Raw genomic sequence first — 17,191 nt, 5'->3', positions numbered from 1 at the left:
CAGGGGTATATTTCTCCAAGCTGCCTTTTTCCCCTGGAACTTCCCATGAGCCATGTTCTGAATGCTTTTCGTTATGTGAAGGATTATCCTCTGTTAAAGGGTCTTTGTTATTGGCCATAAATTCAGAGTATGTTTTCTGTAGAAGTTCTTTCATCCTTGAATAATCATTATCAGTTTTTAACGACTCCTCTTCAACCCACTCATTTGTATTTATCCTCCTGTAGAATTTAGAAGAGTATGAAATTACAAGGGGAATTAGAGTACCAATCTCTGGGTACCAGTAAACGGTTGCAGTTTTAATATTAGCCGTAATATCTATTCCTCTCTGGGTTTTCCCTTTACAAACGAACTTGCCAATACTACCTATGATTACTTTGTGACTATATTTGATAACGTTAGCTTGATCTATGCTTGAAGATGTTATGGAAATCATTGCAGGAGTAGATACACAACTGGGACAATCGTAATTATTACTACTAGAACTACTCTTCTTAGAGATATCTATAGTATGAGCCTGGTTTCTCTCACAGTTCTGCTTATCAAGTTTCTCCTTGAGAGTACTAGGTGTGTTGGAATCCTTAGTCCACTTTTTACCTATTCCTTCACCAGAAAGTATGTAGTATGAGGGAGTATTTGACGCTGGCTTAAGCTCAAGTAACAGGGGATTTGCACGACTGTCATCACCTTCCCAGAAGTAGACAGAAGCTTCATTATACTCGTTTCGAAGTACAGGTGACTCAAATGGTATATTCTTATTGCTAGTCTTGGTATAAATGACTCTTAACTTCTTATATGGAAGCTTATGAAGATACTTCTTGTAAACGGTTTCATATGTGGAGTGTATCACTTGTACTTGAGTAGTTTGATTAGCATCTGGAGGCTTCTCAGTTCCGTTTGCATAGTAAGTGCCATTTTTAACCTGATTGACCCTAAGAACTATAACAGTATTTAGCCCCCTGCTAATTTCTGTAAGTTTTGGAGAGAGTTGGCTTTCTTCCTTAACATCTAAATCTGTCTTCCATGAACTAGAAGTCACAAAATAATCTACCTTTTTGTAGTATTCATGGGTAGTGTTACTCTTGGTAAGTTTAACCAAAAGGGGTAAATCATTTCCAATATCAAATTCAAAGTAGAAAACCGATACCTCAATGTATGTTTTGTTTTTTATCTCGTCAAATCCATCTTGATTTTGGTTCTTATGACGTATGTTTGCTATCTGAACCTTATGATTATTGAAAGAATGACGATACTGCTTGTACCCGCCTGTGGGTTTATTATCCACCTTTTCAATATTTATAGTGTTGACACAGCGATCTATATACGTTCCACTTCTACTTACATCCTCATCAATGTCTACGTTATAATGTGATTTGTCCCAGTATTCGCTATATTGACAGTTCCTTGCCATTTATACCTTATACTTTACCCTACTACTATAAAGACCTATCCTTCAGTCTTATATTCTCTTTGTACTGAAAGAGTATTAACCCCGTCAAACCCCATGGGGTCATTTGCATGCACAAATTTATCACTCAACTCATTTAAATTGCATGATTTTCATTTCCTATCTATCCTGTGAGCATATTTTCCATCTAATTTCAGTTTTAAAATATACGAAATAACACTAAAACTCCCTAAAACAAACGTTAATCTCATAAACATCCATAAAAATAGGCAATTGGCTAGAATAAAGACAGAAAACATAAATTATGGATTAAACATTAAATAAAAGAGCTATATATGTGCCTTCTCATACTAGGCCATATGAGATAGGCACCAATACCAATTGTCATAACAGATGCCAGGCTTGCAAGAACGTATCCAATGACTTGTGATCTGGTGCTATTTTCTGAAATATCTTCTGCATATTCATCATCTTTGTTTCCCTTGGTAGCGCTATTTTTTGGTTTGTTTCTCCTTTCTATTCCTCCATTCTTTATACATGGGTTAAATTCACCGCCTAGTTTTTCAATATTTTGAAATTTTGAAAGATCTATATGTCCATGGTTCTCTCTAATATTATAAACTACAAGGTCTTTTTCTAAATCTCCATATTTAGCATTACTAAGTAAAACATTGGTGTCCAATCTGTAAGCTTTCCATTCACCTTTCCCGTCCTTGGAATAGTAATAAACGCAAACAGGAGCGTCATCTACAGCTATGTCATTGGAACACTCTAGTTCAATAAAAACTATGTCCTTGTATGTTTGATCAGGATAGTAAACTTTTAGTTTTCTGAACAATGTTCCACAGGGAGGAAGTTTGTCTTCTCTCAACTCAGTTTTCTCATCAATTCTAATCATCTTGATGGAAAAGGAGTAAATATCTGCATGTAAAACAACCGTGTACTGTTTTTCTCTCTCCTGTTTCTTCTTATAAGGAATACTTACTCCATCAGAAACATAGTGACTAGTCTTTCCTGGAGGTCCTTCAGCCTTGGTTAGATCAATAGTGAGTCCGTTACTTATATCACCGAGCTTACTCTTTAGGTCATTAGGATCTTTTATTTTGCCAATATCAAGTTTTCCATTTGTAGCTATATTCTCTAGAACCTTTTCAAGTTCCCCGTTTTTCTCACCTATAACTGAACATATTTCTCGAATGTCCCATTTACCTCCATGATCATTAGTCTTAGATAGAAAATAGTAGGAAGGAGCACACAGCTCTTTATGGCTATAAATTCTAAGAGTTACCAAAAGAGGATCGCGTTTACTCTCACTACTATAATATACCATAAATTCATCGATTAAATCATCTGGAAGACCCCCCTTAACTTTCATGTATTCGCTATTTGAAAGTTTAATACCTTTAACATTAAATGGATTCTTATACTGATGCTGAATCTTTGGATATTTGTCTATATTGTTCTTTTTTGTCACAGTTAGTTCTCGATCCGAAAGCTCAGGCACGTATTTATCATTCGTTTGGGTAAGATCAAATATAAAATTAGAACTATGATAAATATCCTTTGTGAAATCTTTATCTACTTTACTTAGTTTTATAATATCAAATCCACTATTCTCATCTATGTTATCAAGTATTTTTTTCAGGTGGTTCATTCCAAATTCATCATCCCCTTCATATAAAAACTCACTGAATCTGACATTTTCTAGATTTTCATTAGTATCTGGATTGAAGTAAAGGTAGTCACCTAGTCCAGCAACAATCTTGACTATTAACAGATTTTCGTGTCCACCCTTAAAATACGTTATTATTTCATCAACATTAATCATAGACGATATTATACCCCTCAAAGCTTTCCCACTATAAAGAACAACGGACAAATCGAAGACATCTCCATCAGAACTAGTGTACCTGAACGACTTGTATCCTTTGGGAACCCCGTCCTTATTGTCAACACGTTTTATTCCTTCTTTAACTTCTAAATAAGGATATAAATCAAGCTGATATGTATGCATTTTCAACCTTTATTCTTCAATACCATCAAAATATTTAAACATAATATTCAGCACTACCTGCATGCATGACATCAAAGATCCTCTGAAGGCCCTAGTCCATCACTCTTACATTAGATAGACAGCATATAACAAAATGAGATTGTATATCCCTATTTATCATTCGTAAACGAGATTAATTTGAGAGAATCTGGGACTTCAATTGCCTATCCAAATTAGACAATAGCAATATCCATAAATAGTACAAACAAACGCCAAAATATACGATTGACACTTGACAAGCATGTAAAAATAGAGCCTGTCTATAGATGACTACCTTTAAAAATTCCTTTAGCTGAGCCAGGATTTTGCATGCAAAGTTATCTAGAGATTAAAACGGAATAAAAAAATCCAAAAATTGAAAACTAGAGAGATTAAATCATTGCACATCTATAGTATCTCATAACAAAGTAGCTACACGCATTGTCTAACTAAAACCCTGCAAATACCACACAAAGGTGAGGAATGCCGACACATATCGCCAATCTTTGGTGTAAATCTGCTAGATGTAGCCCCGTATAATGGGTTACATAGTCATTTTATTGGTTTTTAATCTGTCATTTGTTTCTGGATTCCGGATTACCCTTTGGATTGAGGTGATTTACCTCTTCCATGATAGACTTCTAGTCACATCCCAACTCTGATTTATTGGGAGATAATGAGTACATTCATCGTCTCCAGCGTATCTGTTCTTGTAATTTTCTATGGCATCATTGATGAGTCCATTGAGACAAAGAATCTCCCTATCCTCCAAGTAATGGTAATTAAACCGTCAGGTATACTAGATGGATTTTATACCCCCGTAACTATCACTATATCAGCCCTGTGAGTAGCTCTACCAGCAGACTGAGTATCTCATTCCTCTGTTAGATTGAACATGCATAAGTCTCTGTAGAGTATCTAAACTCCCTGGAATGATACTCCTTTACAACATCTAGTTAGACTACCCATTGTTTGGACCTATAGTCTTTTGTTACGCCTATTGCGTATTGTTTGTTGTCTCTTCCTTAGATAGTTACCACCATTCATCCATACTGACTATTCTGCTCACACCAGTTGAGACATTAATGGAGTACTACTATGGTGGCTAGGGAAGGATAGTATGAGGACTATGGAATAGTGAATAGTACAGTGAGAAACTAATGCAGTATATAAACTTGTCTATTAACCTTTGAATAAATGAGTTGTCTATTATGGATCATTTAAATGTAGTATTAATGGTAAAAGTGTTAATCAGACCTCCTTTTATAATGACAGTGTTGCAGGATGGACTTATTCCAAAGGAAATAGAGTACCACTGGATGGGATCAGACTATGATGTCCATCTTTAAGGACTTTCTCTGAGCACCACGGTATATACACCTTATCAATAATGGTAGAAGGAGTAACAATTAAACTTGGTGTAAAGCCGAAGAGTGATGAAGAGTCTGGACAGACTTATGAAGAAGGTACTTCCAGTGGTAGGATTACCATTAAAGTCACAAGATCTTCCTTTCCTCCTGGAGTTGGATCTACTGCGAACTTCTACGAATACAAACATGAGGAAAACACTGGTGGAGGGAAAGAGTTAACGGTGAAGAGAGTATTGGATGATAGTGGTAAAGAAATAAATACTTCTAGACTTAAAGGTGTTCCCAAAGTAACTTCCATTTCCTCTTACTGCTGGAAACATGGAGGGAAGGTTCTCTTAGTAAGTATTACTACCAATGATAAGGTAACCAAGTATTATGTCAGGAGTAGTGGTAATCCTCAATGGTATTCAATCAATGGAGGTTCTCAACCCATTCAACTCCAACCTGAAGTCCTTGAGCAAAAACTAGATCAACAGAACTGTTATTTCAACAAATTGATTACAATGAACCTTACCAAAGATGTATATGTGGCAGGAAAGAGGTACTGTTGCTACAACCACATTGGCCAAGGAAAAGTTACTGTCACTCCTGCACCCATTTCCTGTAATCAACATCCGGGTTCAAGTCACCTTACATACTACAAACATGAGGTTAATTATGCTGGTGGAGTTCAGCTTGCAGGTATTGAGTACTACAAAAATGGCAATCCCAGTCGGAGGAAGAAGATAACAATTCCTAACCTTAATTTACCTGCCAAAGATTCAGTAAAAGTCTATACTTTCTATTGTGATAATGGTAAGGATCCAGTGCTCATTTATGTGGAATTTACTGGAGGTTCAGGTGTTACAGGGTGGTTTAAGAAGGGGAGTGGTACTGATGCATGGGAGAGAATCTCCAGTGACCTCAACGGCATAACACCAGAAACCATTAATAACTGTAACAGCGGAGGCTGGACCAAACTTAAAAGTGCACTAAAAGGGGTTAGTTGTACAGATTATGAGGCATGTAAAACAACTCCTAAAGTTCCTTCTACTACTATTCCTGTTCCTCCTGTCTCTCTTGGAGCTCTAACTGAAGAAGCTGTAGAAAAGTATTGGAAGATTATACTATCTAGTGTAGTTCCTGGAGCTACTCCCATCATTATAGATGCTTCTCATTCTTCTGCTGCTCTGATTAAAACCTTGTCTAAACCTGCTGGACCTTCAAAAGAAGCAATAATAGGAGGATCAGTTGGTGGAGTACTAGGAACAGGCGCTTTAGGACTAGGAATATGGAAAGGGCCTGCCCTACTTGCACGACTAATCACTCGTCTGTAGTACTCTCAACCCTACCCTTGGTAGGTGGTAGAGAAACTCCCCCTCTAGACTACTCTCTTGTTGGTATACTGGAATGCTTGGACTTATGCAGACTTGTAGTTTGTTCAGCATGACCCTTTAGAGTCTCTAACCTTAACTCTTGGCATACAAAATTACTCGTCTTCTTATAAAGGTGCATGTCCTGAGAGTACTTCCATCACTTGCTTGTTCTTGTTACTGCTCTTTGTGACTAATGCATTAATAGCGACCAAAGGCTTTAGCCGGAGTGTATCTCTAGAAGGAAGCCTATGGAAGAGTCCAGAGAATAGATGTTTTTACTTTTGTGGCTCATTATTAGATCCATATCTTATGGCATATTCCATTAGTGTCTTGAATGTTTAGTCTCTCCACTTCCTGTATGTTCTAGGTTGTCTCTCATTCCTCCCTGATACTATGAGTTTATTAATCTGTGGAGACATTTATTGCATTAGTACCTTCTTTGAACCTGTACAAAATGGTAGCATCGCAATAACTTGATATTCCAATGTCTGCGTACTGCTGTTTAAGAGTCTCCATATCTTATCTTGTATAATGCCTACCAACAAGAGAGGAGTCTAGAGAAGAGAATGTCCATGACACATCCACATTAATAGAGACAAAACAAATTACTAGTGGATTTCTGCAGTGATAGTGAATCATGAATATAGTGTGATGACTATAAGCTGGAGATGTTAATCTATATAAACAAGGTATGGTACTACAGGAGGGGTTGTATACTGGCCAAACGAGTCCTTACTGAAGGTCCTACCTTCCACATTGCAACGCCAACAAGGCATAAGCAGGCTAGGCCACCAATGACGGCGCCAATTAGCATTCCATAACTGTCGTATTTTGAAGGTGAGGAGAGGGAAGAGACACCATTTTGTTCGACTTTGGGTATCATATCTGGAGCTTTAGGATTTTGACTTTGAGGAATTGACAAATGTTTTGGTTTTATTTCTTCGCATATTTTTTGTAACAGCTCTACAGTGGAGCTATCGAAATATTTTGGTAACCTTTCCTCTATAATCCATTCATTTCCATCGGAATAAAGTTTCCTATACCAGACAGCAGTGCTGTATCTATAAGCATCTTCGTATGGTATATAGACAAAAACGGGACTCTTGCTCTCTTTAGGATAAAAATATACATGCAAGTATTCTATTCCTTTTGGAAGTGTAATACCTGCTTGTATGGTCTCTTCAAAAACAAATGAGGAAACCGAAAAATCTTTATCATGAGTGCATTGTTTGTAAACGTTATACTGTGCATAATTCTTCTGTTCCTCCACTTCAATCTGGGCATTACAAATAGAGCAGTGATAGCCTGATTGACGGGAGAGTTCTATTCTGTGAGTTTTTGTTCTTTTGCATCTTTGCTTTGGAATATCAGTTTCAAGTGTCTCCGATGTTATCCCTTCCGCCACCTTCCATCCACGTTCTTTATCGCATGTGTAGTATTTCTCTTCATTTCTAAACGATATGATTAAAGGTGTTTCAGATTCAATAACTTCAGAAAAGTAAACGGCCATACTGGTCTCGGTAAATATCCCAGAGTCAAATCCCTTCGCATAATGAGTACCTTCTACTATTGTGCCTATTTTTGCATTGTGAGATAGAGTATGTGTAACCTCTACATACCCGCTCCCTTTGGAACATTTAAGCCTTATTTCGACATTTTTACAGGCTGAGCATTTATAGCTAATTCCATCCTTTTGGCGAATATTGAGAACATGCGCATTGTTTCTCTTACAATTCTGTCTATCAAGTGCATCTTCAAGCTCATTACTAGATGATAACTCATTGAATAAGATGTTTTGGTCCTTACAGATAATCTCATAGTAGGTGGAAACGTATCTAGTCATGAGTCCGATGGCAAGTGGACTCTCACGATCTTCATCACCCGCCCAGTAGTAGACATGTACGGAACCGTAACTTTGCAAAGAGGCGGTTGTTTGCAAACTATTCCCATTATATTTCACTGCATCGATGTAACTGTTTACTCTTGGTTTGTGTACGAGGATAAAGTAGGAGCTAGACCCTAAAATGTTGCATTCCTTGGTTATAGTAATACTTCCATTATTGTACTTATATTGGTCTCTATCTCCATCACTTTCATGTTTGTTTATATTTTTGTCAGTCTTTTCAATGAGGATTGTGACTTTACCAACCATCTTGTGGTACAAGTGATGGCAATCTACACTTTAACCGTCCAACATCCTCTGCACTCATGGGGGTTTTAGACACTTTTATGGGTGCATATCCTCTAGAGTTACTCCTTATGACATTTCCGCAATGAAGAGTGAAAGGTGGCCCAAAAGCCCGTGACTAGGTCAACCGGAAAGGTCTGCATGCAGAGGTCTCACTGGCCCATTTTCCAAATCCACAAGGCGTAATCGCTCTACCAAAAATAGCCTAAAATGGTAGATACCCCTTTGCGATAGAATGCGGATTCTAGAAATTAGAGAGATAGCAAGTAGACCACTATACCAAATGGTAGACTAAACATGTCAATTGAACTGCCATTGGTATAGACTATTCTGCGCCACCCTTTAGATATTAAATTTCTTACTCCGTATGTTTTGGGGTCTTAAGACCCTCATATACTCTGCAACAATACCATTCATTCCTCCGGCAGGGAATATCCCAAGGCTTGTATAACTCTTAGTGCCAATCTCTTCTTAATTCTCCTTGAGTTTATTCTCTACCTTTTAAACATTAACAACTCCAGTACACTCTCCAAAATCCTTCATAAACCTTCCACTTCCAAGAATGCATGCAACGATAATTCCCCTCTAGACCCCCTTCTACCATAACTACAAGCTCCATAAGATATACAAGATAACTGCAACGAAAGGTATACATAAACCTATTAAGTTGATTGTACATGTATAGCGAGTGCCAGGATGGCATCTCATAAAGCAAAAGTTCTTCCACTGGCGGTAAGAACAGAAATAGTTTCCATGGTTAAAACTAGAATGTAGGCGATAAAGGAAGAATCCTAACCTGATTCCGATTAGTGAGTCAATCAGTTGTAGAATTCAAACTTTTCGGTGTAGTCGCCTTCTGCCAAAACCCACTCTTGGTAGTTATCCAAGACCCTCTTGTTGTAGTCATCAGATGGGACCCATTGGTAGTAGTCGTTAAGCTTTATCTGGTAGTACTCAAAGTCTACTGAAGTCCACTCGTCATCTACACGCTCAAAGAATGAAGCGGTGGTGTAATCATCCTGATCTGGGATGACTGCAAAAAGTTTGTACTCTTTAGCCTTGTACAGGAGATCTACAAGTGTTCCCTTCTTGCCAGATCCAGCTTCCCAGAAAGTAACTTTTCCATCTACTACCTTGGCAATGCTGAGTTCAGAGTAGGCGGCAAACTTGAAGTTATCCAAATCGTTGTAGGTAGAATGGATGGTAAAGACCTTTGAGACGTCTGGGTTGGAAATGTCGAGAACAAAATCAGTGCTCTCGGAAACTTCTTTAACAGGAAGAGACTTTTTTGCAGAGAGAAGATCTCCTGTGCTTGTTGATGGGATCTCCCCAGTTTTGGCGCCATTCAACCTTTCATCAAATTCTGCCTCGGTTATACCGATCCATTCTCCGTCAATCTTCTCAAAGTACTTGAACCTGGACTTTTCAGAGTTCACAACGTAAAGAAGAAGGAGAGTAATGTCACCCTTGGTGTAAACATTTACCACTGGGCACTTTGCCTTGGAGTTTGACTTCCAGAATGTGAATCCAGAGTCAACAACGGAAGTCACTGGTATGTCATTCTTGGGGTAGTACCACCTATAGTTTACACCGTTGAGGACATCATCAAACATTTTCACATTGTCGTCAGGATTAGAAATGTCGATTGTGCATGTGACTTCCTTCATGGTGTTCAACTTGTAGAAGAATGCTCTCTTGGTAATTTCTAGCCACTCAACGCCTCTGACAAAGTACTTGGATTGATAGGTTTGGCCCTTTTGGATGTAAAGGGAGATAATTTCAGAGTCCCCGTTGATGTGACGTCCCAAGAGTACGCACTTCTCTCCATCCTTTCCTATCCACAAGTCAAAGTCCTCATCAAAAACGGAGGTTATGAGGACACCAGGTTTTGGAGTATACCCCTTGAAGGATACCCCGAATTCGGTTTCCTCATATAGATCTACCTTGGAATCATCAGGGCTAGAAATATCAAATGAGTAGTCAGCGGGGGATTCTCTGGCAAGTTCTACCATTTCCTGTCTGGAATGCTCCATCATGTCTCTCAATAGCATGAAGAACTCCTTCTTTCCAATCTTCTTCCACTTTCCAGAGGTCTTGACAAAGCGAAGAGACTTCTTGGAACCGGACCTCTTCACGCGCATGTAGAGGACGGTGTGGTTGGAATGGTTGTACAATTCAATCTTCTTGCACTTTTCACCTGACCTACCCTTCCAGAGCATTATTTTAGAGTCTGAGACAGAAGTGACGGTTACACCCTTCTTTGGTTTAACGGAGACGTAGGAGATGCCACTCTTTCCCTTGGACTCGAGAACAAACTTGTTCTCGTTTGGCTTGGCGAGATCAAGAGCGGTATGAGATGTTGGGAGTTTGCCAGAGTTCTCCATCATGTCCCTCAAGGTATCGTAGAAGGTGTCTCTATCGACCTCACTCCACTTGCCATCGTTCTTGCCAAAGTATTTAAACTCGAATGAATCGCCATTCTTGACATGCAACAACATTACAGCGCGAGTGTCCTTGGTAGACAGAGTGGCAGCTGTGCATTTGTCTCCATCAGCTCCGGTCCAAATGTCGACTCCAGCCTCGGTAACTTTAGTCAGCTCAAGGGCTCTGTTTGGAAAAAAGGTCCTGTGCTTGACTCCCTGGATTTCACGATCGTAAACCTCAACCTTCTTCTTGTCAGGATCAGCAATGTCAAGGGTAAATCTTCCGGCCTTGAGTATCATTTTCATGGTATCAAAGAACTGAGATTCGGTTATCCTTATCCATTTAATGTCTGTCCTCTCGAAGCAGTGGAACTCTGTCTCGTCACCACGTTTGACATTTGCGAGGAGAATTGTGGTCCCATGGCTGTAGTAAACTGCCACAAAGGTGCATCTTTCATCGCCAGTGGCGGTCCAAATCTCTCCATCACTATCAATAACAGAGTTTACAAGAACTCCTTCCTTTGGAGTATAGTTGCCACAGGTGTAGTCGTTCTCTCTGTAGTCCTTGATGAATGCATTGATTGTAGAGGGGTCTGGGTACTCAATGTTGAGAGTGGTGTTTGCCTTCAAGGATGTATCTTCATTTCCAAAGTGAGTGAACTTCCACAAGAGGTCATAATAGACATCGCTTGAAATTGGCGTCCAACCACTTTCTCCCTTTCCAAAGTACTTGAATTCGGTCTTGTTAGTCTCAACGCTGATGTACAAGATGACAAAGTTGTCCAAAGTGTAGGAGCTCACAAATTTGCAGTTTTCATCTCTTGAAGCGGTCCATATATCTGCCTCGCCATCTACTACTCTGGTGATGAATTCTCCCTTGGGAATGTAGCCCTTGTGGGAGACGTTTCCCTTTTCATATCCGTAAGTGGAAATCTTGGTTTCGTTCAAGTTGGAGATGTCGAGAATAAAGTTTGAGAGGTCGCCCATCTTGGCTTTGAATTCATTTCCGGAGATGATGGTCCACTCATTGCCATTCTTTTCAAAGTAGAGAGTCTCAAAGCTGTATCCGCAGATGGTGAATACTGACAGGAGCTTAGAATCGCCCTTTGATGCGACGGTTGCTGCAATGCACTTGTCATCATACTTGGACCTCCAAACGGGCACATCACCCTCAACGATTGAAGAGATGAATAGGGCATCCTTGGGGTCATATCCCTTGTAGTTTACGCCTTTGGAGTCCTCATTGCGGAAATTGAGCTTCGAAAGGTCTGGGTTCTCAAGGTCCAACTTGAAGCCATTGTACAAGGGTCCAAAGGATCCTGTCTCTGCAAGTTCCTTGGACGCATGATCGTGGTTGTTGTGGTTCAACATGATCTCCAAATTTACGGCAAAGCTGTCCTTTGAGAGAGGAACCCAAGTATCATTCTTGGTAAAGTACTTGAAGGAATAATCGTCACCAGCGTAGAAGCATACTGTGAGAAGTGTATTCTCTCCATCAGTGTAAGACTTGACGAATTTGCACTCTTCGTATGATCCGATACTCCAGACAGCCATGCCAGAGTCCATGACAATGTCTATGCGGCTACCCTTCTTTGGCGAGTACTTTTTGTAGACAATCTCGTTGACAACCTTTGTGGAAATGTCTATACCCGCCTCGTTTGGAGCAGCAAGGTCCAAAACAGAACTAGGGACGGCTGGAGTGTCAACATCCTGAGGAACCTCAACTATCCTTTTGACCAACAAGTCCTCAATTTCCTTGTTCAATTGACCATCCGTGACCTTGCTCCACTCACCGTTTTGCTTCTTGAGGGAGACAGGCTCAAATTCGCCGTCCTTGATGATGTCGAGGTACACGGTGGTGACACCTTCGCTGTAGGAGAAACTGGCAAAGAAGCAGTCCTCTCCATCCTGAGCAACCCACAAGTTTTTGGAGCCATCTACAACAGAGACAATGCGTGATCCTTCCCTGGGAGTGTACTCGGTATGCTTGACTCCATCCTCGTCTAGATATTCAGGGGATCCAAAGGTGGAAACATCGAGTTTGACAATGTCCAGCTTAGCCGTGGTCTTTTTCACTTGTTTCTTTTGGCTCATGGCCTTTATCCTGTCAAAGAATGCGCTCTTTGTGATTTTAACCCAGTCATTGTCAATCTTCTCCAAGCGAACTCTCCTTTCCTTTCCATCCTTTTCGGTGTTAATGCAAACCACTGCGTCATCTTCCCTTGTGTAAACGCTCACAATAGTGCATTTCTCGCCATTCTTGGCCTCCCAGATTGTGTTCTCACCGTTAACTACAGAGGTGGTGTTAACGCGGTTCTTTGGTCTAAATGTGGACTGGTTTGCGCCGTTTAAGTTGAATGACGTTGAGATGACATTTTCCTTGCTTGGATTGGCAATATCTAGCGTAAACCCGTCGGATGGTCCCGATGATTCCTTGTTATATTTGCCCATCATGACGTCCAAAGTGTTGAAAAAGTCATCCTCCGTAATCTCCTTCCATGTATCACCAGTCTTTTCAAAGCATTTTGGCACAAATACTTCTCCATTCTTGACACGCAGATAAATGATAGTTGAAGAATCCAGCGAGAATTGGTTCACAAAAATGCACTTTTCGTCTCCAGATACCTTCCACAATTCCTTGCCAGAATCAACGACGGAGGTAATGTTAACATCCTTCTTTGGGGAGTATTCTCTTTCCAAGACTTTAAAGTGAATCTCCTCATGGACAGCCAAGTTAATTCTGTCTGGGACTGAAATGTCAAGGGAGATGGCGGAAGAATCTGCAGGCTCCTCTGGCTCGTACTTTCTAAACATCTTCGCCTCCTGGAGTTTCCTGGAGAATGTATCCATGGTTATCTCCTCCCAGTTACCTCCAATCTGTTCAAAGCGCTTGATGCTAACGGTCTTTCCGGTCTTGAGCCACAGAGTGATGAAGGACAATTCATCAGTGTTGTAGAGGTTTACAGAGGTACATTTTTCACCCTCAGTGGAGGACCAGACACGGTTCTCTCCCTCAGATACGTGGCATATGTGAAAGCCCCTCTTGATGGAGAACTGCTTGTGATGTACTCCAGAGTGATAAGAGTCGCGCAAGGTAACCCTGTCGTCAGATTTGTAGATATCAAAGGCGACTGGGATGGTGGAAAATGAGTCCTTTTGAATGTAAAAGTTCAAGATTTCCAATCTATCGGAAAGTCGAACTTCGTCAAGTTCTTCCCATTTACCCTCCACCTTTTCAAAGTACTTGAAGTCGTAGCCATCACTCTTCTTTATCTGCACAACTATGAGGAATATGTCATTCTTGGAATATGAGCCAACAGCCACGCATTCCTCGGGGTCTACAGCATCCCAAATGGAGGTCTCAGACTCGACAACAGAGGCGATGAAGAAGCCAGCATTCGGGGTGTATCTCTTTTGTATGGCTTCATCGAGTTCATATTCTACAACGGTAATCTTTTCTTTGTTTGGGTTAACGAGGTCAAGAGTGACTTTGGTGTTATCATCTACCAAGGCGTCAAGTAACAACTTCTGGGCAGCCTTGGGCAGGTTATCCATATCCTTCATCATCTCGTTGTATTCTCCCTTTGTGATTTGCTTCCAGCTAGAGCCATCCTGTACAAAGCACAAGAAGTTGCTTCTGTACTCAGTCTTGTTAAAGAGGATGAGAAGAGATGGGTATCCGTTCTTGGAGGATGTTCGTGCAATAAGGCAGACCTCGTCACCCCCGGAAACCCAAATGGTCTCTGAACCGTCCATAACAGACTTGATGAAGTGTCCATCTGCTGGAAGAAATGCGGTGTGAGAGACGCCAAACTCGGTACTCTCATCGACTTCGATAGAGGAGGAGGATGGTTCAGAGATGTCGAGTGTCACTACGGAGGTCCCGCCGGATTCCTTGAGCTCATCAAGTCTGGTGTCGTATTCATTAACTGAAATTGGTGTCCAGGCTGCGCCAACTCTCTCAAAGTGGCGGGATTCGTACTCGTTTTCGATATTCTTAATGTGCAAGTCTAGCAGAGCAATGCTATCCTTCTGGCTAAAGAATACCAACGAACACACCTCTCCCTCTTTAGCTACCCACAAGAGCTCCGAACGGTCAACAATTGCAGTTATAACCTTTTCGTGCTTTGGGATGTACATGACCTCAGAGAGACCATTCTCAGTTTCTATATCCACATAGACAGTTTGAGTGTCGACGGATGAAAGATCCAACGTGCAGGCGTCCTTTTTCGTGTATTTGGTTGTGCCTAGGATCCGTCCATCGACAGTTTTAAATTCCTCCTCGGAAACAGAGACCCATCCAGAACCCACGTTCTTGAAGTAGATGAACTCTGCCTTGCTTCCCTTGCCGACAACTTGCAAGGTGAGGATAGCAGCTCCGTTCCTGTACCTGTAAAAGGCCATGGAACACTCCTTGTCTCCTGAGCCATCCCAGATTGTGGCACCGTACTCCGTGACCTTGCTGAAGAAGGATTCTATGGGAAGGATAGACTTTTGAAGAGCACCTCCCAAGAGATTCTCATAGTTGCTGGCGATCTTGTCGTCAACGTGTCCAAGGTCCAAAACTGGAGACTTGGGGAGGGCTCTGGAGCCGGCCCTCATTCCGGCATGCTTGAGGTCAAACTCCTCGGCCCCTATGGCCTTCCATTCGCCAGCTTCCTTCTCGAAGCAGGAAAGACCTAGACCCTTGTTGTAAAGGGTCAGAAGAGGGGAATGACCCTCCCTCTTGAAAACATTTACGGCGGTGCATTTTCCCTCAGCGCCAGCTTTCCAGAGAGTAGCTCCACCTTCTACGACGCTGGTGAAGAACTGGTCGCCTCTCAGGAAGAAGGATTTGAAGGCAACTCCGTACAAAGTGCCTTCTTCTACGGTTACGTTGACGCTGTTGATACTGTCAACGTCCAACACGACGCCGTTTATCGTCCCTTTGGGGACATTCTCGGATCTAACGAGAATACATGTAAATAAAAACAGCAATAGCTGTATGACTACCATTTTATTGTTCCTGAAGAACGAGGGGCGCCGAGATTACTCTTCTTCCTGTTGAGGATGGGGTGGGACCCTGCACACGAACAACGCCGCTGGGAACGAGGGGACCGGGGTGGCGCTCTCGCCGAGCTTCCGCCTGCCCCGTTGGTCCGTAAATTTTCGTGGACGTCTAACCCGCGCTTGGGCGGAGGTCTGGACCCCGGGATCCCGCTGCCTGGGATGGCATTGTCTCCGAATCTTTCATCCGGTGGTCTCTTTGTCGTATTTTCCGACGAATCCTGGGCCATTTATGGACTGTTTATTTGTGTAAGTGCTGGTGGTGGAACTATGGATCCGCAAAGCCACCGGGAGTTTCCGATTGTCTCACGGGAATTGACGGGTGATTGGACCGCATCCATTGGTGGATTCTCGTTTTTTCTGCGTCTATGAAGCATAGCCGAGCTTCGTAGTGACTCCACGGATAAAAGTGCTCTAGAACGACCGTTTTAGCGGGTTTTGGTAGAGTAGGATGAACTCTGGTTCCAGCTGTCTCCTCAAGTTTCCTATAGAATTCGGCAGTTTAAAGGGTCTCTCATACATTCAGATATGGTTTGAGATGTATTATATGCTGTTTCATGTGTCAAGGATGGGTGGAATCGTCCAGTTTCCTGGGAATGCAGAGCCGTGACTGGATACTCTATGGACCTCCAAAGTTTCCGTCAATACCAGTTTCCAAGGCGTTTACGATCATGTGTATGTTATAAGTACAGTGTGTGTTCTAGATAACTGCTAATTACATCTACATGCACGTGACTTTGCGGTCACTTTGGATGACCAAAAGGTCTGTCTCATGTCTTACCACTCACATTTACCCAGGTCTCTCCCTGGCTAAAACTAGTCCATTGCATGAATTAATGTACAGGATAGATATGGATGACCTTAAAATTTACAAATAGACAAACAAAGCTTGTCTATAAGACAGTTTAGAAATTGCAGGTTCATTGACCTTTTCTCATTACACTTACCAAATCTTTACTTACTCTACATCCATCTGCGAGATGAGAGCGTTATTACTAGGAATGTTGAGATGGTTGCTCAATCAGTCCAAATAATGTGTACATTGAAACATGCCAGTGCCTCCTTCTAGACTTGAAGTTTAGATATTCCAAAGATGAGTAATGTCTATACCTTATCGAGGATACTTTGAATGTTTTAATGTGTTAAAGGAACTGAGAATGACTGGAAAACTGGAGGAAACAATGAGAAGAGGCCTAGAACCTACAGGAGATGGAGTAACTAAACATTCAAGACTCTACTGTAACATGCTCTATGATAAGGATAAAATAATGAGTAACGAAAGTAAAAACATCTATTCTCTGGACTCTTCACTAGGCTTCCTTTAGTCGCCAAATACGACCTAGCAGAGATACTCTGGAAGTACTCTCAAGAC

General features: G+C 41.3%; 5 protein-coding genes across 5 annotated transcripts; 1 reads left to right on the top strand and 4 right to left on the bottom strand.

Moving 5' to 3' along the window:
- Positions 1-200: 200 nt before the first annotated feature.
- On the bottom strand, positions 201-1,408 carry BEWA_049400 (hypothetical protein; the record flags this gene model as incomplete). The annotated part of the gene is made up of 2 exons (XM_004831868.1): positions 201-218; positions 248-1,408. The coding sequence occupies 2 exons, from the start codon at positions 1,406-1,408 to the stop codon at positions 201-203; spliced, it is 1,179 nt and encodes a 392-aa protein (XP_004831925.1).
- Positions 1,409-1,721: 313 nt separating this feature from the next.
- BEWA_049390 (hypothetical protein) lies at positions 1,722-3,419 on the bottom strand (the record flags this gene model as incomplete). Its single annotated transcript, XM_004831867.1, has 1 exon — positions 1,722-3,419. One exon carries the CDS (start codon positions 3,417-3,419, stop codon positions 1,722-1,724), a length of 1,698 nt encoding a protein of 565 aa, XP_004831924.1.
- Positions 3,420-4,827: 1,408 nt separating this feature from the next.
- Positions 4,828-6,123, top strand: BEWA_049380 (hypothetical protein; the record flags this gene model as incomplete). The annotated part of the gene is made up of 1 exon (XM_004831866.1): positions 4,828-6,123. The coding sequence occupies one exon, from the start codon at positions 4,828-4,830 to the stop codon at positions 6,121-6,123; it is 1,296 nt and encodes a 431-aa protein (XP_004831923.1).
- A 736-nt stretch (positions 6,124-6,859) lies between these two features.
- BEWA_049370 (hypothetical protein) lies at positions 6,860-8,314 on the bottom strand (the record flags this gene model as incomplete). The annotated part of the gene is made up of 1 exon (XM_004831865.1): positions 6,860-8,314. The coding sequence occupies one exon, from the start codon at positions 8,312-8,314 to the stop codon at positions 6,860-6,862; it is 1,455 nt and encodes a 484-aa protein (XP_004831922.1).
- A 685-nt stretch (positions 8,315-8,999) lies between these two features.
- Positions 9,000-15,768, bottom strand: BEWA_049360 (hypothetical protein; the record flags this gene model as incomplete). Its single annotated transcript, XM_004831864.1, has 1 exon — positions 9,000-15,768. One exon carries the CDS (start codon positions 15,766-15,768, stop codon positions 9,169-9,171), a length of 6,600 nt encoding a protein of 2,199 aa, XP_004831921.1. The 3' UTR covers positions 9,000-9,168.
- Between the last annotated feature and the right edge of the window lie 1,423 nt (positions 15,769-17,191).

The sequence above is a fragment of the Theileria equi genome (assembly GCF_000342415.1).
Source record: "Theileria equi strain WA chromosome 4 map unlocalized gcontig_1105316255041, whole genome shotgun sequence".
NCBI classification, from domain to species: Eukaryota; Apicomplexa; class Aconoidasida; order Piroplasmida; family Theileriidae; genus Theileria; species Theileria equi.
The sequence above is the reverse complement of the archived record's forward strand: the minus strand, read 5'-3'. Positions and strand labels throughout refer to the sequence as shown.